Source organism: Pseudonaja textilis, chromosome Z, assembly GCF_049901715.1.
Source record: "Pseudonaja textilis isolate UNSWEBS1 chromosome Z, rPseTex1.2, whole genome shotgun sequence".
Classification (NCBI taxonomy): domain Eukaryota; kingdom Metazoa; phylum Chordata; class Lepidosauria; order Squamata; family Elapidae; genus Pseudonaja; species Pseudonaja textilis.
In genome coordinates, this window is record NC_142008.1 from 110110539 (window position 1) to 110134570 (window position 24032).

General features: G+C 41.0%; 1 protein-coding gene and 1 pseudogene across 1 annotated transcript; both read right to left on the minus strand.

The window, feature by feature from the left end:
- Positions 1-9081: 9081 nt before the first annotated feature.
- On the minus strand, positions 9082-10056 carry LOC113449556 (olfactory receptor 11H6-like). Its single transcript, XM_026720645.2, has one exon. It carries the CDS (start codon positions 10027-10029, stop codon positions 9082-9084), a length of 948 nt encoding a protein of 315 aa, XP_026576430.1. The 5' UTR covers positions 10030-10056.
- A 12737-nt stretch (positions 10057-22793) lies between these two features.
- LOC113449555 (olfactory receptor 11G2-like) lies at positions 22794-23744 on the minus strand (annotated as a pseudogene).
- Positions 23745-24032: the final 288 nt, after the last annotated feature.

Consider the following 24032-nt stretch of genomic DNA (forward strand, 5'->3'; position numbering starts at 1 on the left):
TCCTCTATTTGGGCATGTTTTAAACTCAGTCTGTGTTATGATGACACCTACTCTCCATGTCATTTGAGCCTATGGAAAAGTCAGCATGTCTAGATTCATATTGCATTGTGTATATTACATGAATTGCTTTTGAAATTTTGCAGTTCCTCCCTATAGTTTTGCTTTTCACACATGACATTTCTACCCACATCCTGAACAATATTTGTATATCTTCTTCATAAATTTTGGTTAAACTGTTGGCATATCTTTTGCCTTCTTCTAAATCTTTATTTCTTGATGCCGGTTCCTTTGTTAGGTCCAAACTCACATTACTACCTGAAGCTTTCTTCCCTTGGCACAAATTTTGATTGAGTGTGATGGGAGAACTTGGAATATTATCACTAATGTGTCCTATAATTTTCAAATGTAACTAAATGATTTTTGCTTCTTCTTCTATCATATTCTGCTAAAGAGTTTTCATATTAATTATTTCTCCATTTATTAATGTGAATATATTGCACACCTCAAAAACATCTCCTTCAAGGCTTTGACGGGAAGAGTGCTCTTTCTTCTTCTTCTTCTTCTTCTTCTTCTTCTTCTTCTTCTTCTTCTTCTTCTTCTTCTTCTTCTTCTTCTTCTTCTTCTTCTTCTTCTTCTTCTTCTTCTTCTTCTTCTTCTTCTTCTTCTTCCCCTCCCCCTCCCCCCTCCTCCTCCTTTCACTTATAGCCATCCACTCCAAAAGACTCTGCATGACTTATAATCTACCAATTATATAAATAAAACAGTTCAAAATATAACAACAAAATTTAATGCCCAGGCAAGAGAACAATCATAATTTTAAAACCACACTTGTAATTCCACAAAAACAATAATGTAGATTTAGGAACCGGGTCATGTTTTATGGGCTTCACTCTTGAAACTATGTGTTGCTCCTTTATCAATGCACAATGGCTTATCTTTTCTTGGCCCTCTCTTGTTCTTGCCTCAGTCCTTTTTCCAAGACAGACTCTCAGATCAAGCCTTGAGCTTAGGTTGTAAGCCCTGAGCTTATAACCCACAAAGCCCAAATTCTGAGATACCTCAGAGTAATTTCTCTGATCCTGTTGATGTTCATAATAATGCCTTGAACAAGAAACTGCTATCTTAGCACCTCTGGAGTTTTCTATGGGGTCTAAGTGCAGGTGCTCTTCCTCCTTTCATTGTGGCAGCTCCTTCCTGAGGTTGAGTCCTCAGAGAAAAATGAAGCCTGAAGTTGAGGCAGAAATGTAATTTGAGAAAGAGACTCAAACAGGACCCTGATGAAGATAAAAGGAGGGAAGAGGAGATATTCAGGATTGCAAGGCTATATCACTGTAACCTTAGAGTAAAAGTAATATTCATATTCATAGTTTTGGTTTCTTTGTCTAGCTCTCTTTGAAGAGGTAACAGTGTTTATCATCTCTTCTTTCATCTATATTTTATGCTATATTGAATAGTTTACTTCGGCTATTGATGAGATGAAGACACTGCATGTATTTCAGTGGTCAGAATTATACAGTGTTGCATAACTCTGAGTTCAAACATTTAGGTCAAGAAAGTGGTGAAAATAATGTACACATAGAAGTTGTTGTGTTTCTATGACACTCTAGTAATAATATTAAAAGGAATTCAGTTGAAGAAGATACTGCCAATAAAGACTTTATTTCTTTTTTTCCCCACAGATACATGATATCTATCCTTTTCCCTTTTCTGTGAAAGGGCTCCATCTTTCTCACTAATCTATTGTCCATAAGCCAGCTTTCTTTCTTTCTTTCTTTCTTTCTTTCTTTCTTTCTTTCTTTCTTTCTTTCTTTCTTTCTTTCTTTCCTTCCTTCCTCCCTCCCTGCCTTCTTTCTTTCTTTCTTTCCTTCCTCCCTCCCTGCTTTCTTTCTTTCTTTCTTTCTTTCTTTCTTTCTTTCTTTCTTTCTTTCTTTCTTTCTTTCTTTCTTTCTTTCTTTCTTTCTTTCTTTCCTTTAGCTTATAATATAAAATATGAAAACAAAAGAGTCAAAAATAGGGAACAAAAGAAAGGGAAAGGGGATAGAGAAAAGTGTACGAAAGAAGGAAAAAATGGCATTGACTTCTGACTCGCTCTGGTGCAGTAGAATAAGATAATAACATAAAACATCAACTTTTTACTTTTTCCATAATGTTATAAATTAGCCATTTCTATAACAACAAATTTATCCAATCAGTAAAATTCACAATAAAAATTTCATTTTTTTCCACCTCAAGTACGAAGTCCCAAAGAGATTTCCAAGTAGAAAGAAAATCATTTATGTTTTTGTCTTTGATCATAACAGTCAATTTAGCCATCTCTGCTAATTCTATCAACTTTTTCAGCCAATACCCCATCGTTTTTGCAAAGTTTTTATGCAAGGGTAGCCTTGGAGAGGAGATGAGCGGTCTCAGTTAAAAAAAAAAATCTCTTGCTGTAAAAGTTATAGTTATTCTGATGGCACTTAAATCAAATAAATTGTCAATTCTGCCTGTCCCACATTTATAATTTTTTTATATAGAAACTTTTAGAAATATTTGTGAATGGTACTTCTTTAACAGTGTGGAACAGTCTGCTTTCTTTCTCTTTGATTCCAGATGGATCTGGCCAATGAGACCACAGTCCAGGAATTCATTTTACTGGGTTTGGAGAGTGGACAAGAAAAGCGATTCTATCTCCTTGTTCTTTTTAGTTTTAAATACATAATAACTTTGATTGAAAACACCACTATTATCATTCTGGTACATGTAAATGACCACTTAGCTCAGCTGCCCATGTACATCCTCTTGGGAAATTTCTCCTAGTTGGAAATGTGCTACGTAACCACCACCATGCCTTGGATGATCTTTGATTTGGCTTCCCCTCAAGGGACCATCTCCTTCCAAGCCTGTTTCCTACAGTTCTATGTTTTCTTCTCATTTAGCAGCACTGAATGCTTCTTCCTCTCAGCCATGGCTTTGGATTGTTGTGGCCTTCAAAATACGAATAGTCTGTCTGCATCAGAGGTGATATTCAGCAGGTTCTGACCAATTCTGGAGAACCTGTAGTGAGAATTTTGAGTAGTTTGGAGAACTGACAAATACCACCTCTGACTGGAGATTTTACAGCATCCTTCCCCTGCCACACCCACCAAGCAACATCCACAGAACTGTTAGTAAAATTTTTTGAATCCTGGTCTCCATGTAATTTGCCTGTGATGGCCTGTGGCCTTGAAGGTCTGTAGCTACCATCTTGTTTTTGTAAGGAGATAACAGCACAAGAAATAAACTGTTCTTGAAAACTTTGGTTGCCAGGCTTCGGTGACAGCAGGGATTCGCGTCTCTCCATGATCCCTGCTGTGTTAGCCGTCTTGGTGCCTCCGATCCTGGAGGATAAGGCTGCCCTGTAGAGGCAGTCGAAGATAGGAAGGATCTGGGAAGGGGTTTGGGGGTGTCGCAGACCCCCTCCCCACCCAGCTCAACCTCCTTTTCTCAAGGCGGTGGAGCGGCAGTCAGCAATGGCTGCCACAAAGAAGCCGGCAGCTGGAAAAGATTGTGCTGGAGGAAGAAGGAGAAAGAAGATTCAGAAGTGAAAGTGTTGGCTGAGCCGGGAAAATAACAACTCTTAAAACCCTGGAACAGAATTGCTTATTGCCTGAAAGATACATTGTATCCCTAAGAAGAGAAAAGCGGCGGAGAAAGCTGTCAAGGGAAAACTTTTTTTTTTTTAATTCACTCTCCCACCCCATAGAAATAGCAGACGCAGAACTGGAAAATATATTTGGGCACCGAAGGTATTTTAACTTGAAAGTTACGAGAGAAAGGATTTTGAACTTTGGACTTAACAACTACAGAAATTGGAAAACCCGTATTTGAGGTATGGATTTCTGAGTGTTTAAAGGAAAATTGCTGTTGTAAGTGGGGGGAGAGGAAAAAAAATTTTTTGGAGCAGAGCTTGAAAAAGGAGGAGATTGCCTAGAACTTCAAAGAAAGAGACATTTTAATGGGAACTTCTTGATTAATCAGTAACCCCAGAAAGAGAAATAGAAGAAGGAAAAAAAAAGTATTGAAAGAAATAGTTTATTTGGATCTTTTAGTGACTTTGGAATTTTTCTGGAATTATTCTTGATTAAAAATACTTGGGTGGTTGTTTTTGAAGAAGTCTTTCTCTTCATGATGGCATTGCTTTTGGATGAACTAAAAACTCAATATCAGAAATATAAGAAAGAAGAGCAAGATGGAAAAGATACTTTGGGCACTCTTTTTCAATTTTTAGAAATGGCGGTATGCACTTATGAAAAATTGACTACGCAGCAGGATGACTGGAATAAAGAAGAAGAAGAAGCCATCTTGGATGAACAATGGGTTCTCTTTGGGGAGGAGGAGGAAGAGGAAAAGAAAAAGGGGATTTTAAGGTCTGAGAAAACAATCCAAAAAGAGAAAAATGAGATGAAAGTTGGATACAAGGTTAGATAACAACAGAAAGGGGGTAAGCAGAAGAAAAAAAGGGAGGAGGAGAGACAATGGGGTAAAAAAGGCAAGGAGAAAAATAAACAAGAGAGAAAGGAGGGGATGAAAAACCCTAATGATGGGAAGCAAGTCTTAAAGAAACAAAATCTATTTAGAGACAATGGGTAAATTTAATTGAAAAAGGGATCCTGGAAGGTACATAAAAGTGTGTTTTTCTATGTGTACTTAGAGTAAAATGTGTATTAGTATATATGATTAGCTTTTTTATGGTATCTATGGTGGGTTATATGTCTTTATTTTGTAATTGTAATGTACTTGCTTTTCTTATAAAGTTTATTGTGTAATTTTAGAATGTACTAACCAGAATCCCAATATAATGTAAGTGTTATATTAAGCATTATTAAGTTAGGGAAAAGAGTCAAAGGCGTTACTCCAATTAGTGTACAGGAGAAGTATATTTAAAGAGAAAAGATGAATGGATAACTGGAAAAGAACAGACAAAGAATGATAAGTATTATGAATTGTATTGAGATAAGATAAACAAAATAAAACTAAGAAAGATAAAAGAGGGAAGAAGCTATATAACTGAAAATGGTAATAAGATATGGAATGATATATAAAGTAAATATGATTTTTGAATTTGTGTCTGTGCGAAGAGTTTTAACCCGGGATTAAGCACTTTCAGAAATGATGTTTTTTATGTTTTATGTCATGTATGTTTGTGTATTGTTTTTGGAAGGCAAAATTTTGATTAGTAAGAAATATAATCTGGACAATAGAATGAAAAGGAGAAATTGGGATAAGATATGAAGTTGAGCGGATAACGTAAATATACACATTATATTTGGTATGTCCTATTGGTTTTTCCAGAAAGATCTTTTATGCTATTATGCCTTGATTGTCTGTATGTTCTGTAAAGTTAATAAAATTTGTTTTTTTTTTTTTTAAAGAAATAAACTGTTCTTTTAAAGTTGCTGCTGTACTCGCTTATTGGGACGACATTCCAAAGTTGATTTGGAGTGAAGGTTCCCTGCTGGAAAGGATCAAAGCTTTATTTGTTAGAATCTCTGGTGTTCACATCATGTTTTTGTAACATATTTATATCATACAAATAAAACCTTTCATCAGTAAAAAAAAAAAATGTAGTAGATTGTCTGCTTTTAATGTATCCCAGGATGAATCAATTGACTGTTCTGTTTTCTGGTGTAATTTAAACAAGTAGCAAGTTTGGGTTGATTGCACAATTTGTGGATATGCATGTATATGGAAGTAGGGGACCAAAGTGAAAAGGGGCGTGGAAGATTCAATGGGATAGTGAACAGCCAAGACCGAACAAACAGAGAAAAATCCTAAATCAATCTGGGGATGCAAATTATACATTAAACAGATCTCAGAATCAGATAATTCTGACAGACTTTATTGAAATATAGGCTCATTAGTAGCGTGGGCCCAAGAGAGGGATCATTAGACTTGAGTCCCTTCATGTCCACAAGAGATATAAATCCAGCCCATCTTGAATTCCTTTGAATTCTTATCTACTATCAATTATTTTGATCATTAGTAGTTCAGATACTTGTAGAGAGCATACGCTTGCAATAAACTTTTACATTCATTTGAGCTGTCTGCATTTCCTGATTTTCTTGCTGCTTGACAAAATCACTGGAATATAAGCTATCTGTAATGACCCAGAGTATATCAGAAATATAACAAAAACCGAAACGCGAATAAAAGTCCTTTAATGCAGGGGTCCCCAACCACTGGGCCACGGACCAGTACCGGTCCGTGGATCATTTGGTACCGGGCTGCAAAGAAAATAAAAATAAAATAAAAATGGCGGCTTTCTTCGCCTTCGGTGAATGCTGCTGGGATCAGGGATCAAGGACACAAATGAAAGAAGGGGAGGGAGGAAGCAACCAAAGCCTGTCCTGCTCTCCGGCTCAGCGGCTTCGGTTTCCTCCCGCCTCGTTCCTCTCTCAGTCGCTCTCTCGCTCCTCCACCAGCCCAGGAAGAAACTGCTTCAAACAAGCCGGCAGGGTGGCTTTTCCTGTCGGCGCAGCTCCTCCAAAGCGCCCGTTCACCCCCACCCCGCTGCCCGTGGTTCAATCCAGTGCTCCGTTTTGCCTGCCTGCCTTCGTTTCTGGTTGTTTCGGAGCAGCTTCGGCTGAGAATAATAACTATTCGCCTCTTTTACTCAGCCGAAGCTGCTCCGAAACAACCAGAAACGAAGGCAGGCAGGCAGATCGGAGCACTGGATTGAACCGCGGGCGGCGGGTTGGGGGTGAACGGGCGCTTTGGAGGAGCTGCGCTGACAGGAAAAGCCACCCTGGCGGCTTCTTTGAAGCAGTTTCTTCCTGGGCTGGTGGAGGAGTGAGAGAGCGACTGAGAGAGGAACGAGGCAGACACCTGAGGGATAAGGCTGAGGGAGGGAGGGAGGGAGACACCTGAGGATGGGGCTGAGGGAGGCAGGGCTGAGAAGCGGGGCTTCTCAGCCATCCTGCAGGGACTTGTCCTGAGCCTCCCTGAACTTGGTGGTTTGCTGGCAGACGTTTTATTACCCAACTAGGTAACAACATCAGATGTTATCTAGTCAGGTAATGAAGTGTCTGCAAGCAAACCACCAAACTCGGAGTCCTCCCCCCCCCTTGAAAAAGTGTCTCCCCCCACCCCCCCACCCCCGCCGGTCCTTGAAAAAGTGTTTCTGGGTGAAACTGGTCCCTGGTACAAAAAAGGTTGGGGACCACTGCTTTAATGCCTTCAACTTGGCTTCCCTGTTTAATTGTTCACAGTGTAGGAGTAAACTATTTTCAAAATAACATTTCCAAGGAAAGAAACACAGTTCAAATTCAAAGAGCCGATAACGAAGAAAAAACCAAAAACAAACTGCACTGAATAAAGTTCCACGACAGACCAGGATAGATAATTGCCAACTTCAGGAAGATAACCAGGTAGTCCATTGGAAGAACGCCAACAAAGATAAACCTTCTTTAGGAATAAAACACTAATTAGTCTCCAGCATCTGTTAGCATGCAGGTCCAAACTCTTATGCAAATCTCACACCTGCAACCCATGAAGAGGATCATGGCCCTCTCCTCCCAGTAGACCACATTTTACCTTGGTCTTCTCCTCCCTGTGTGCCCTAGGATGGTTAGGGGATGGGCCTGGGTCCTCCTCTCACTGCTTAGCCAGCCTCTGCCCTTCCCCAGCCTCCTCCACCACCTCTGGAGCCACAATTCCACTCCCTGTTGGCTATTCCTCCTCTTCCTCAGAGTCAGTCTCCAACAGGGGCATGACACAATACATTAACATAAAGTCCTCCCATGCTTACATTTGCTGTTGCTCCAAGCTCCTAAGAGTTTACATGCAATTTGTCTATGATGACCTATTGCCAGGAAAGTCTATAATAAAAGGCCAGTTACTTTGTCTAAGGAGACAATGATACAAGAGTTAATTCTTATGCACTATGACTTGAAGCAAAACAGAATGTCAATATTGTAATATATATGGAGCTCAGGATTGTTCTGTTGAGTTCTTGAGGTTCTCTGAGTGGGATTGTTTTCCTGAAGATGTTTCATTACCAGGCTAAGTAACATCATCTGTGCATAGAACGTACAGAAACCAAGAAAAATAATTCAACATGTTGCGAGGAAAACACAATTATTCTTCTTAAAATGAGGAGGTTCACCTTTGGAATGTGTCTTTCTCAATGAAAAATATATTCTCATAATCCATACTTTTCAGTTACTCAGTTCAACATCATGGTTATATGTATGGTACTGTAACTCATATTGTATGGCAGTAATATAGGATAGTACACTATTGGGGAACAGAGTATAACAAACATAATATATAACATAACATAAAACCATAATGTAACAAACATAACATGATAATTATAACATGACATATAGTGTAGCACAGTATGGTGTAACATAGTAGTAGCTAGACATCATTTATTAGCTACACTTTATTGATCTTCCACTGATAGTGTTTAGGTTATTCTATGTCTTTGATTATGCCACTTTGGCAAACCAATTTGGAGACATGCCAGAAAAATCATGGTGTGAAATGGTCATGGTGTAGAAACAAGCATCCATGTGTGCATACATGTACAATTGTTGCCTATCAGAAAAATCATATGATTATCCCACCAGTCACTTGTTGCTAAAATAGTCACTGAACATGAAAAGAAAATCTACTTTATTTTTATTTATGATGAAAGATATTGTTTGTTTATTTCACTACATCATTTCAAAGAATAGGTAGGCACAAAACATTCACAAAAATTGGAAGCAAAGTTAAAAAAAGGTACATATTTAATATTTCAGGAAACAGTAGTGTTATTTTCTTTCATTAAATGTTTTCCAAAAACCTTGTGCCTTTTTTGTTTAATTTTGGCCCATGTGATTAACTAATATGGAACAAGTCTAAGAGAATTTTTTTCTATGTAAATACATTCTTTGATATTTTTCACATAGTCCAACCCAATCCAATTTGACCCAATTCAGCCAATTGAATGCAATTGAATCAAATCCAATCAATTTTTTTTAGTTTTGAGCTGTTCTAAAAGCCAACCAAAAATCCACTATAAATATTTTTGAACTTATTTTTTTGTTTTCTTGATCCTCTCCCCTTTACATATTATCTTTTTCTCAACCATTGTTCTGTCCTTCTGAGAACCCTACTCAGAGCCTCCTTCACCTGGTCGTTCCTCAGACAGTAGATCATGGGGTTGAGGAAGGGTGTAATGGCAGTGTAGAAGATGGTGACTATTTTAGCAATATGTGACTGAGTTTTCCCACTTGGAGCTACATACAATCCTGCCACAGAACCATAGAAAAGGGTCACCACCATGATATGAATGGATATGGTGAAGAAAGCTTTCTTCCTGCTACTTTGGTTAGAGGATTTGATCAATGTGACAATGATAACACCATAGGAAATAGTTACAAAGATTAAGTTGCCTAATATGATGAAAATATTCATGGAAAAGAGGATAAGGGGAGCGTTTCCAAGGGGAGGGCAAGCTAAGGTCAGGAGCCCTTGATCACACAAAAAGTGGTCTGAGACATTGGAGCCACAGAAGGACAATCTGGAGATCAAAGTTATTGGGACAGTGTAAACCAAGAACCCAGCCATCCAGCAACCAGCAACAAGCTTGGAGCAGTTCTTTGGAGACATAATTATTGGATAATAGAGTGGGTGGCAGATGGCCAGATAGCGATCCAAGGCCATGGCTGAGAGGAAGAAGGTTTCAGTGCTACCAAGGGAGTAGAAAATGTAGAACTGAAGGAAACAGGCTTGGAAGGAGATGATCCCTTGAGGAGAAGTCAGATCGAAGAGCATACGAGGCATGGTGGTGGTCACATAGCAGATCTCCAACAGGGAGAAGTTTCCCAAAAAGTGGTACATGGGGAGCTGTGCTAATTGCTCATCTACACGCACCAGCATGATAATAGCAGAGTTCTCTGTTAATGTGCTGATGTAGACAATAGTAAAAATGATAAAGAGGAAGAACCGTTTTTGTGGTTCACTGTCCAAGCCTAGCAAAATGAATTCCTGGACTGTTGTCCCATTGGTCACCTCCATCTGAAATAAAAATAAGGAGTCATAATTATATGTTGTTAAAGATCATCAAATATGTCAATATATTTCTGACAAATTTCTAAAATTTCTGATCATGGAATTACAAATTCATAACAATGAATTGGATCTCTTCTAAGAAGGTTATTAAAATTTTTCAAGAATTATCCCAATGCCTTCTAACACTGGACCATTTTCAATAATTCTATAAAAGTATAAATTGAGTAGGATTTCACTTTACATTTCAGTGGATAAAATGTGTAGCATTCAATAGAAGCTATTATAGTATCCACACACTGGCTTGAACAAAATGTTTAAGCTCAGATGCCTTCATCGCACCTGTAGCCAAGCACTATAATCCATTTATTATAATTTAAAACTGTGCTTCTCAACTCTGAGAACTTTAAGATGTGAGGACTCCAACTTCCTAAATTCCTCCTGTGGGAATTCTAGGAGTTGAAGTCCACAGATCTCAAAGTGGCCAAGGTTGAAAAACACTGTTTACAATGAACAATACATGATAGGAGAATCTGTTGACATCTGCTGATAAATAGATCCTCTCTAACATGATAGCAAGGACCAGAAGTAAATTTAGAGGATAACAGGTTATGGATTATAGGTGTTGGAAAAGATAGTACCTTTGATTACAACTGATGTGGAACACAAAAATGGAGATGCATAGGGGATGACACAAAGCTTTGCAGATGATCTGTCTTGATACAATGAATGACAGTGCCTATATTTGAAGCCAAGACTTCCAGGATTTTGAGAAAGAAGTTCCCATTCAATGCACTACCAATACCAACAGGAAGAGAGCAGCTACGTTTAACATGGCTTATATCTTATGCAGTGTAAGCTCAGGCTTGACCAGAGAGGTTGTCCTGGAAAGAGGAGTGAGGCAAGAACAAGAGAGGGCCAATGAAAAATAAACAACTGCCCTGGATGAAAGATTTTGGATATGGCATAAATCTGGACGGTTGGCAAACCTTATGGGATAGAAATAAAAATAAATCTTGGCGGCATTGTATAAAGAAAATTTATATAAAATTTTTTACCAATGGCTTATCCCACCATCAAAATTGGCAAGAATGTATCCGCAACTATCCCCTAAATGTTGGAAATGCAATAAGGAAATTGGAACATATTATCGCTTATGGTGGAATTGCAGAGAAGCCCAAACATATTGTGCAGCAGCGAATCCACATCTAACAGCCTGGGCAGATGCCAAAGCCTCACGTAGGCAAAGGAGTTTCGATACCTGCAAGACCTCACGTAGGCTGGAAGCAGGTATCAGGAACAAAAGGATGCTGCCCACCTTGGGCTACTGGCTGGACTGCAGGTGCGGATTGGTTACTTTGTATCCCTTAAGCACTGTGATTGGGCGCTACAATGCATCCACTGAGACCCCCCACTCTTTTAACATGTAAAGTAGACTGAACTTTCTCTTTTGTGACGTTTAACAATGTGTGTTCAATAAAAGAGCTTCCCTGAGCGCGTGTTAAGGGGCTGCTCATCCAAGACTGAACCGGCTTGGTCTCTTTCTTGATGCATTGGACTCAATGAGAAGCCCTCCTAATGCGGAGCAAAGCTGCAATATTGGTTGAAAATTAGAAACTAGATAGAAGAGATATGTAAAATTAAAATAGAATTTAGACCTGAAATCTTTTTATTGGGAATCAATGTGGGGGAATATAATAAAGAAATAACATATTTAATAATCCATGTGACCACTGCTGCAAGGTTAGCCTTTGTCCAAAGATGGAAAGGTAATGAAATGCCAGATGAGATGGAAATAATTAGGAAAATTTGGATGTGCGCTGAAATGGATAGAGTAACTCAAGAATTAAAAAAAAATAAGACTGAATCTGATTACCACAAAATTTGGAAGAAGTTTTACCACTTGTTGAAAAAAAGAAAGGAATGAGTGTATCAAGGATGACTAAAGTTTACATACATACATACATACATACATACATATATATATATATATATACACATACACTACACACATACATATACATATATACACACATACATATACATATATACACACATATATATGTATATATATATATATATATATATATATATATATATATGTATATATATATGTATGTATATGTATATATATATATATATATATATATATATATATATATATATACACACACACACACACACATATACATACACACACACACACACACACACACACATATATATATAAGTTTTCATGGTACTTACATGTATGGCATTGGCTTTGCTCGGGTATTTTCCCACGTCATAGTAGTTGTGCTTTAAAGAAGTTGTAGCGACGTTTCAGCAGAATCTCATCTGCCATCATCAGCCTGATGATGGCAGATGAGATTCTGCTGAAGCTGTCGCTAACTAAAAGCACAACTTCTATGACGTGGGAAGCATCCTGAGCTGTTAAAGCTCGAATGCCATACATATATATATGTATATGTATATGTATATGTATACATATATGTATATACCATACATATATATATGGTATTCAGCTTTGTTCAGGTATTTTCCCACATCATTATAGTTGTGCTTTTAAAGTTGTAGCAACGTTTCGGCAGAATCTCGTCTGCCATCATCAGGCTTCTGTATTGTGTTCGTCTGTGAGTCAGGCTTTTACAGTTGTTTCAGTTTTAAATTTGGGGCTAGCCTACTGCTGTGCCAGAATGGTTTTTTCTTCATCCTGATTGGTTGGGAGTCTTGGTCTGTGTTTATTGGTCTTGGAGTTTGCTGTGTTCTGCTTGATTGGTGTTTCTAATATCTTCTGTCTGTTTTGTGGCTTTTTTTGTGTCTTGATTGGCTGGCAACTTTGTGTTCCTGTATTGGAGGCTTTTAGTGCAGCTTGGCTCTGAGTAAATGGACAGCTATCATTTATTAGGAAGTTAGGTTTCATCTGGGTGCCTGGTTGGGGTGTGTTTGAGCTGGAGGTATCAGGGGGATCTGTTTGTGCCCAGGTGTTTGCCTGGCTTGTGGTGTGGAGAAACTTTGCTACAACTTTAAAAGCACAACTATAATGACGTGGGAAAATACCCGAACAAAGCTGAATACCATACATGTAAGTACCCATGAAAACTTAAGAAAACACACACACACACACATATCTATGTAAATTTGTATTATTTGTTATATGTGTTATTTGGTGATGTAAGACAAATAGGTGTGTTGGGATGTATGTACCACATTCATTGTTTTTAAATGTTTTTCCTTTTGTTTCATTAATAAAATTTACAAAAAAGATAAATAACTGCCCAGAGTAAAAAAAAAAAATCCAAGCTGTGTCCTTGAGACACTGAGTAAATCTGCCAGTAGTCAGTTTGTGAGGCTCTTTAGGAACATTATTGCATCAGAGCAGAATCAGCTATTAAACTGTTAGAGCTCATGACAGTGGCCAGGGGGAGGGGAAAACAACACTTTTCCATCTCCTTATGCAGTTATCATGATGTTTTTCTGGTTGTGAGGGTATATCCAGGAATTCATTTATCAGATTTAGATCCAGATCTAATTTAATTTTTTTATAGGAGAACTGGAAGAAAAAGGATCTAAACAGCTACAACTCAATTTTGCTCCAGGAACTGGGAACCAGGGAGAGAATTAAATTAAGAGGGGAGCTCCTAACATTTGTTTCTTCAAACTGCTGGCAGCTTTCACTAAACAGGCCACATATAAGAGGGGTGCAATGACATTGCTGATCAAATTCAAGCTTTGAGTGCATTGCTGATAAATATTTCACTGTCTAATTATTGTATTAAATGTCCATGTCCTGAACTGGGAAGTTGCACAGTTAAATTAACAGCCATCCAACCTCTAGTTGAGCAGCTCTTAGATGAAGACTTTATTGACAGGACAAGAGAAATGACCCAGTTCTAGAGTATAGATGTAGAATTTCAGCATTCTTCTCCAAGCAACAATTTCCTTAGATGTATTTTAATCAAAAAATGGGAAATGAAATTTACCAGCCAAGGAGATGGTTCCATTATGAATGGAAAAAAGTTTGTGTCAATGGAATAGATCAAGGGAAGGTGATTTTGATTATTTCTAAACTGAACACTACACATAGCTATCTCTCAAAGACTTTAAAAACCTATAGTAAATATTAGAGCTGCTTTCTCTCCAGGCAGATTATGATCACGTACCTTAGTTCTGCTCCTTCATCCAAAGGACAAGGATGTGTGGTAGAGCCCTTGTTGTTGTTCTCAACTGCTGAATGAGGAATCAGGCTGAGGCTTGCCTTCCATAAAATGATCAATATGTGTCAGATCATTACAAGCTAAGATTTTGAATTTCTACCAGCATGGTGCAAAATAGTTGCAAGGCATCTGAAAGAACAAATGCTATGATGCTAGACAATCCTGACTGGGATGTACTGACACATAATAAGTCCTTTTTGCATGAAGCAAGAACATGTTACCCAGCATGGATCTAAATATTGGTGTGGAAAGTTTTGATGGTATGCCAGCAAAAAGCCCTTGGCTGTCATTTATAATATCTGGCAGCAACAACTGAACACTCCTAATCCAGTAGAGTATTACAAATAGTTACAAGCAATTAAAAAAAACAGAAGAATACAAAAATGTGTCCTGAGAGCAGTCAAGAGCAGTTGTCAGACTGAATGCCCAGGATAAATTTTGGAGACTGTGTAGAAACATGATTTCCCTGGGCTTGGCAGAAATGACTGGCAATCAATGGTGGTTTCAGAAGGAAGCAAACTAATTAGGCAAATCAGACCTAGAAAGGTCCCAGAAGAGGATTAATGCAATTTGAATTCATAGATAATTATTTGGCTAGTGGGGAAACTATCCAAGTTTCACTCTTCATTTGCTGTGTAAAATCAGGTGTAAAGGGTGTATGTTTGCCACAATTGTCAGCATTTCCACAAAGATAAAAAAGAGCTTTCTTTACTAAGTCTTGGTCAACAAGCTAAGTCTTGATCACAAGCCCTATTAGCTTCTTTTACTGGCTTTTATGCTTATGCTTGAAGTTCATAGATATAGCGGGGAATACCTTGGCAGATGACCAGGATGGCCTTAGATCAAACCAATCCTTGTGTGATCTGAACTCCATATTTTACAGTTTGATCCTAAAGTAGTCTTGTCTATTGCTTTGACAAGATTTCATAGAAAGTTTTTGACCTGGTATCCAGGAAAATCTTTGGATGAAACTTAATGAATTGAGCAAGGACTAACACTGATGATCGTACCTGGTTTAGATAATAGAATGTCTTATGAAAAAAAAACCAAGCTCAGAGAGCACCAGGGACCCCTCAATAAATAGTTGTCTCCTCCCTCCAGACCTGGGCTACTATGAGGGGTCCTTGCTCCTCCCTGAGCTTTAATTGTTTTCTTGCAGATGTTTCATTACCCAAACTAGGTAAGCACATCACTGCTAAATTAGTTACCTAGTCATTGAGTTTGGGTAATGAAACATCTGCAAGAAAACAATTAAAGCTCAAAGAGCACCAAGGATGCCTTTCAACCCTGAGCTGCAAATATTCTCCTTTATTTGTGGGCAACTATGGAAACTTTATGATTTGTGGACTTCAACTCCCAGAATTCTGAGCCAACAGCCCACCGTTTCCTTACCCCTATGGTTTTGTCATACTATAACACCTATTGCAAGATAAAGTGTAACTATGTCGAATGAGCATCTCTCGTGGTCAGTTCAAATAGGAAGGTATGTAAATAAGGATGTTTCTTTACTTCACTTGCCATTTTACATCAAAGCTAAGAGGGCATTTAACTGAAGATCATTATCTCTGAAATTGTTCAGGAAATCTGTCCCATCAGGTAAATCAGCACTCAATAATTCCAATTCTCCTTTTTCAATACTAATAATATTGTTCAACCTCTTTTATGGATATTTTGCATGATTGAAACCCCGCTTTAGGATTTTTTGAGTTTTTGTTCTGCCTCTGCTTTTTCATTATCACATAAGAACCTTTATTCTCTTTTCAGCGTTGGCTTCCTACTTAGTTAGATGCTAGCTGATAACCTGGCATTGCCTGTGTATTTATTTATCCCAATCCTGTATTAGACAGGAAAATCCTGTAGTCGGGACTCACGCTGTTGTACTGTCTTCTATTCCTCTCCTCTGGAGTTTCTTGCCTACACTGATGTTTCATTTTTTGATTGCACTTGGCCAATTGCCTGACATTTCCTTGGAGTGCTGAGAGAGAGCCCCCTTGTGGTGTACTGTGAAGCTGTTCCAATGGCAAGTCCACTGTGCTGTACAGTAGAAGCCATTTTAAGGCACACACCCCCCCCAGGGGTGTTAGGGGTGTCTTACACTTGCAGTATTTGTTTCCAGAGGGTAAGTCATCTGTGTATCAAGTTTGGTTGAAATTGCTCAAAGCGTTCCAGAGTTATGCTGGAATAGACAGAGAGACAGACAGACAGACACACACACACACACACACACACACACACACATTTATATGTATAGATAATCAAGAGACCTCCTTTCTTCTCTTCTCCAAATTCAACCAAACATAATGGAATTAAAGAGGACGGCTCAAAGTCTCATTCATTTAGTTCCACAACACTCAGGAGATCATTTACATTAAAGGTAATTTCATGGGATTTTAAAAAATTCATCGGCAAGCAGATGTGGACACATGTCAGTGACAACATGATGTGAAACTATCCTGGTTTAGAGACAAACATCCATGTATGTATACATGTGCAATTGGTGCCTACCAGAACAGCCATATGATTTATCCTGCCATCAAAAGAGCAGTCAATCTCTTTCATTTCATTTCTAATGTTAGATTTTGCATTTTTTAAAAATTTCACTTGGACATTTCAATGAAAAGTCAGATTAATGCTGAAATGGGAGGAACAATTAATAATGAAGTTATATACTTAATATTTTAAGAAGCAGAAGTGGTTTTCTTTATTCTAATTGTTATGCATTTGCCAAAAGTATCGGTGATTGTGAGAGAACATTTTTCTTTATATTTTGTCATCTAATCCCATCCCATCTAATCCAATCCAATCCAACCGAATTGAATAAATTCTATTTAATTATTCAGCTTTTAAAACAGGGGTGTAAAACTCAAGGCCTGTGGGCCTAATGCAGACTGCAAGATGCTTAGATCTGGCCTATGGGGCTGGCCTGGAAATAGCAAAGGACTGGGCCACAGTACTTCTGCTAGCGAAAATGGGCCCCAGGGACAGAAGGAGGGGGTCCAACCCTGGCAGAGGGTTATTAAAACAAACTAAAAACAAAACAAAAGGAGAAATATTTCCCCTTTTGCATTTGAGCATACTAGACAGGACAGGAAAGGAGAAAGGGAAAGAGGAAAGACAGAGAAAAAGAAGGAAAGATACGGAAAGATACGGAAGGAAGAAGAAAGAAGAATAAAGAGGGAAAGAGAAAAGAGAGAAGGAAGGAAGGAAGGAAGGAAGGAAGGAAGGAAGGAAGGAAGGAAGGAAGGAAGGAAGGAAGGAAGGAAGGAAGGAAGGAAAAAGATTATAATGAGAGGGAGGAAGGGTCTGAGGGAAATCCTGCCTTAGCACTTGGCCACCACAGGTGCCCCTGACATGAGTTCCATGTCACTCCCACCATGGCCCCACACCCCATGCTCCCCTCGGCCCTCTGAGGTCAAACACAACCCAGATGTGGCCCTCCATGAAATCGAGTTTGACACCCCTGTTTTCAGCTATTAAAAAACACAAGTTTTTCCTTAAAAGTCCAACATAAATGTGGTATTCAGAGAACTGACGACAGTCCCCACTCCGGTCCGCCATTCTGCCAGGAGTGCCGATTGCTCTCATTGGCTGATGCCGTTTGACAGCCGGCTATAAAAGGAGCTGTCAAACGGCATCAGCTGTTGCCACCAGCTGATCTACCTTGTTAGCCTCGGCAGCTGCGGCAACCCTTTATTCCCTGAATAAAGCCTTTAACTGTTTGCTCTGAGTCTGCCTTGTATCTCCGCCACTCCACAACACTGGCGACAATTAGAGGCAACCAGACATTCAACAAGCTGAGCTAAGTCACTTAAAAAGAGCCAGAGCCACCGAGAGCTGACAGCCGCAGCCACTGACACTCTCCATGAGCGCAAAGTTTAAAAGCCTCCACAGCTGAGGAGACAGATGCTGCCTGACAGGCGCAGCTGCAATCACTTTTTTGAGAGCGCGAGTTTCAAAACCTTCCCCAGCTGAGGAGACAGACGCTGCCGCCTCATGATGACTTCCAGCCCGGCATTCCCACCCTTCAAGCTGACTCCCGAGACGTGGGAATCGTACAAAAATCATTTCTTCTGCTTCCTAGATGCGATAGACCTCACGGACACCACAGACCACCGAAAGAAATCCTACTTCCTTAGTTTCTGTGGGGCCGCGGTTTTTGACACTGCTACAGCGCTGGTCGCTCCTCGTTCTGTTAGAACTATCCCCTGGGAGGAGCTTCAAGAGATCCTCTCCAACCACTACTCCCCTAAGCCTTCCCAAATTGCTAGGAGACATGCCTTTAGGATGAGGAAGCAGTCTGAGGGGGAGTCAGTTAGTGAGTATATGGCAGCTTTACGATCAGCTGCCCTACAATGTGGATTCAGAGATTACCTAGAGGACATGCTCCTAGATCAGATTGTCTGTGGGGTCAAGGACCTGAGGCTTCAAAGACGTTTGCTAGCTAAAAAAGACCTGACCTTAGCTATAGAGGAAGCCCAAGCTGCTGAGCTATCTGCTCTGTCAGCAGCTGAAATACAAGGGACCCCTATCAGACAAGGCAGCTCAACTGTTCATTCTGAGGAAGTTTCCCTAGACGAAAATCCTGAAGACACAATCGAGGTAAACTGCCTCAGACAACAGAAGCCCCACCCAGAAGTAAAAAAACCAACCTTCCCCCCAGGCAGCAACCTATCTGCCTGAGCTGTGGAGATACCCATCTTAGGGCATCCTGCAGGTTCAGGAATGCAATTTGCTTGAACTGTCAGAAGAAAGGCCACCTAGTTAGAGTCTGCCAAGCAGGGAGAACTTTTCCACAAAGACCTCAGCCTATTGCTATTTTCCAAAGGCAAGTTGAGGATTGCTATACCTGCTACCACTCAGATCACACTTCAAAAGGCTCTAATAAAATAAGTATCTTTGTTTTTTTAGAAGGTAAGCCTTGCAGGATGAAGGTGGACACAGGATCTGCACTTTCTATCATCTCCTGGGAAACCCTAAAGAAGATGCATCCTAGAATGTCCAAGAAGAAGCTCCTGAGCTGCCACCTGACTCTGCGTGATTACCAAGGCAAGAACATCCCTGTCCTCGGGAAAGGCAAGTTTTTAGTCCAATTCCAAAACTTCAAAGGCCACTTGCCTTTAGTGGTGGTAGATGGTGCCCTCCCTATTTTACTAGGACTAGATTGGTTCCCTGCTCTTGGCCTCAGCATAACCGGTATCCATGCTGTTTCAACCTCTGAAGTAGACACTCTATTCATAGACTACTCTGATGTATTTAGCAAAGATTTAGGGTGTTACTCTGGTACCCCTATTTCATTCAATGTAGACCCACAGGCAAGTCCCATTCGCCTTAAACCACGAGAGAGTACCTTTTGCTATTTGCCCAAGTTAGACATAGAGCTAGATAAACTACTAAAGCAAGGGTGTTAGAACCGGTAGATTTTGCAAGATGGGAGACCCCCATAGTCACCCCACTTAAAAAAGATGGCAGCGTGAGAATCTGCGCTGATTACAAACATCCCTCAATAGATTCCTGCAAGTCAGCGCATACCCTGTCCCTGTCATCCAACATCTTTTACACACCTTTGAGCCTGGGACTATCTTTGCAAAATTAGATATGTCCCAGGCCTACCAACAGTTTCCTGTTGATGACCAGACTGCAGAATTACAAACCATAGTCACCCATAGGGGTGCATTTAAGTGCAAATGTCTCTAATTTGGTGTTAGTGTAGCCCCTGGCATTTTTCAATCGCTAATAGAGAGGCTTCTCCAAGGACTTCCAGGCATAGTCCCCTATTTTGACGACATTTTGGTTTCAGGTATGGATAAGACACAACTAATACAGAGGGTCAGAACAGTCCTTGAGTGGTTTAGGCAGCATGGCCTCAAACTTAAGAGGGAGAAGTGCACCATTGCCACTAAGCAAGTGGACTTTTTAGGCTACAGAATTGACGCCTCTGGTATTCACCCAATTGAGTCCAAAGTCAGGGCTATCCACGAGGCACCCACACCTTCCAACAAGACTGAACTCCAAGCCTTCTTGGGCTTCTAAATTTCTATGCTGCATTCCTCCCACATAAAGCATCTATAGCAGAACCTCTGCACAGACTTTTAGATAAACATTCCCCCTGGCATTGGGGACCAAGGGAAGCCCATGCCTTCAAATCCGTCAAGTCCTTGCTCACATCTAATGTAGTTTTAATTCAGTTCAATTAGCAGCTGCCCCTAGTCCTGGCAGCAGACGCTTCCCCCTTCGGTGTAGGGGCAGTCCTGAGCCACAGGCTCCCTAATGGCTCTGAGGCACCAATTGCCTTCTTCTCAAGAACCTTCTCTGCAGCAGAAAGAAACTACAGCCAAATTGATAAAGAGGCTTTGGCTGCAGTTGCTGCTGTTAAAAAGTTTCACGAATTCCTTTATGGTCACTACTTTGAACTTATAACAGATCATAAGCCACTTTTAGGCCTTTTGTCAGGGGACAAGCAAGCCCCACAGGTCCTATCACCAAGGATGACCAGGTGGATTCTGTTCCTGGCTGCCTATTCATACAAACTAGTGCATCGCCCGGGAAAGAACCTGTGCCACGCAGATGCCCTCAGTCATTGCCCTCTACCAGTGCCAGTCGAAGACCATACATGCCATTTTTGAGGTCAACGAACTCAACTTGCCTATTACAGCTGAAGACATTGCCACTCACTCCAGAAGGGACAAGGTAATTGCCCAAGTCCTGGCCTGGGTGGGAAGCGGGTGGCCTGCAATTCAATACACTACTGAATTTTCACCATTCAAGATTCGCAGGCAAGAGTTGTCATCCCTACAGGGTTGTGGGGGACAAGGGTGGTCATCCCTGCCACACTACAAGAACCAGTCTTAAAGGTCCTACACGAAGGCCACCCGGGCATCGTGAGGATGAAGGCCCTGGCCCGCAGCTATGTGTGGTGGACAGGCATGGATGCCCAGATCTCCAGCTGGGTAAGCTCGTGCCAGCCATGCCAAGCTACCAGACCAGACCCTCCTGCAGCCACTCCTACCCACTGGGAGGGTGCTGGAGCCCCTTGGTCTCGGCTACACATCGACCTGGCAGGCCCAGTGCATGGGCGGACTTTCCTAGTTCTAATGGACTCTTTCTCTAAATGGATTGACCTGGCTCTTCTTTCCACAACCACACTGGCCATCACAAAACCCCTGACCAGAGTATTTGTTACCCATGGCCTCCCTGACACACTGGTATCCAACAATGGCCCCCAGTTCACTTCTTGTGAGTTTGAGGTTTTCGCAGCCAATCTGGGCATCAGGCACGTCCTCACAGCCCCCTTTCACCCTGCAAGCAACGGGATGGCTGAAAGGGCAGTTAGGTCAGTAAAGGAAGCCTTGGCGAGGTTTGGCCAGATAGATTGGTACTCCAAACTGTCCAGATACCTTCTGACCCAGCATACAACCCCCTGTACCATGACTAACAAATCCCCTGCAGAATTGCTAATGGGCAGGCGCTTTAGGACTACCTTGGATAGGTTGCACCCTCATTACACCCCTGGCACCCCCTTGGGTTCTGACAGCCTTGCCAAGGAATTTGCCCTACATGACCTGGTCTATGCCAGGAATTATGCAGGAGACCCATTATGGGTACCAGGACAGGTTATATCAGTTACAGGGCCAAGGTCCTACAGGGTCCTCCTGGATGATGGTCGTATGTGGTGCCAACATGTAGACCAGCTGAGGAGGCATTGGAGAAGGGCTACTGATGATTCCCACATCCAGCCAAGCAACCCGGTCTACCCAGCGAACGCCAATGGTCCCCAGCCAGGCGAACTGGTCTACCCATCAAACACCAAGGGGCCGGTCTACCCAGGGAATGCCGATGGTCCAGTCTACCCAGCAAACACCAAGTGACTGGTCTAGCCAGGGAACACTGAGGGTCCAGTCTACCCAGCTAACGCTGAAGGTCCCCAACCAGATGGCCCAGTCTACCCAGCGAACACCGAGGGTCCAGTCTACCCAGCCGACGCCGAAGGTTCCCAACCAAATGACCCGGTCTACCCAGCCAGCCGAAAGACGCGCCTGAAGCAAGCCAAACGAAGAAACCTACCTGGACCACTGCCGGCACTCAGACTAAGGCTCCAGATGATTGAACTCGCACTCCTGCAGCTTCTAGGGTGATCCAAGGGGCGAAGGACTCTGCCCAAGCTGGAGATTTGCTGGGACTAAGGCGGTCCAGCTGCCAGTGCAGGCGGCTGGCCTATTTACAGGACTGTGCATGCTCCTGGCCAGGAGTGCGGTATTCACAGAACTGACAGCAGTCCCCACTCCGGTCCGCCGTTCTGGCGGGAGTGCCGATCACTCCCATTGGCTGATGCTGTTTGACAGCCGGCTATAAAAGGAGCTGTCAAACGGCATCAGCTGTTGCCACCAGCTGATCTACCTGTTAGCCTTGGCAGCCTCGGCAGCCGTGGCAACCCTTTATTCCCTGAATAAAGCCTTTAACTGTTCGCTCTGAGTCTGCCTCGTATCTGCGCCGCTCCACAACAATAAATATTACACATCTTGCTGATTCATTTTCTCATTCTCAACCCTTTGATATGCATCATTTTTTCTCTCTCAGCCTTTGCTCCATCCTTCTCAGCAACCTGACCAGAGCCTCCTTCACCGGATCGTTCCTCAGATAGTAGTTCATGGGGTTGAGAAAGGGTGTAACGGCAGTATAGAAGATAGTGACTATTTTAGCAGTATGTGACTGACCATCTCCATTTGGAGCTACATACATTCCTGCCACAGAACCATAGAAAAGAATCACTACAATGAGATGGAAAGTTATGGTGGAAAAGGCTTTCTTTCTGCTGTGTTGGTTAGAGGATTTGATCAGTGTGGCAATTACAAAGCCATAGGAGATAGTGACAAAGACAAAGTTACCCAATATAATCAAAATATTAATAGAAATCCAACTGATATAGGAAGCATTTTTAAAAGGTGAACAAGTCAGGGAGAGGAGGCCTTGGTCACACACAAAATTGTCAATGATGTTGGAGCCACAGAAGGACAGTCTGGAGATCAAAGTCACTGGGACAGCATATCCCAAGAACCCAGCAACCCAGCAACCAGCTGCAAGCTTGGAACAGTTTCTTGGAGACATAACTGTTGGGTAGCAGAGTGGGTGGCAAATGGCTAAACAGCGATCCAAAGCCATGGCTGACAGGAATAAGGATTCAGTGCTGCCAAATGAGAAGAAAACCTAATACTGTAGGAAACAGGCTTGGAAGGAGATGGTCCGCTGAGGGGAAGCCAAATCAAAAATCATCCAAGGCATGGTGGTGGTTACGTAGCACATTTCCAACTAGGAGAAATTTCCCAAGAGGATGTACATGGGCAGCTGAACTAAGTGGTCATCTACATGTACCAGAATGATAATAGTGTTTTCAATCAAAGTTATTATGTATGTAAAGCTAAAAAGAACAAGTAGATAGAATTGCTTTTCTTGTCCACTCTCCAAACCCAGTAAAATGAATTCCTGGACTGTGGTCTCATTGGCCAGATCCATCTGGAATTAGAAAAGGAATCAATATCAAACATTTTTCAAAATAGCACCATTCACATACATTTCTAATATTTGCCTCAAGAATCCAAACATGCTTTTTTGTTTTATTTTAATTTATTAGATTTTTATCCTGCCTATATTATTTTATAAGTAACACAAGGCAGTGAACATATGTAATAGTTGTGTTAAATTTATGTTTTACATAAATTTATAGATTTATTTAAAGCTATTTAGATGAGTTAAATAGCTTGAAATAGATCTGTACTAGTCTCGCTTTATTTCTTTGTCAGT

Excerpts from the sequence above, each read along its gene's own strand:
- LOC113449556 (XM_026720645.2), bottom strand. The coding sequence starts at position 10,029 with ATGGAGGTGACCAATGGGACAACAGTCCAGGAATTCATTTTGCTAGGC.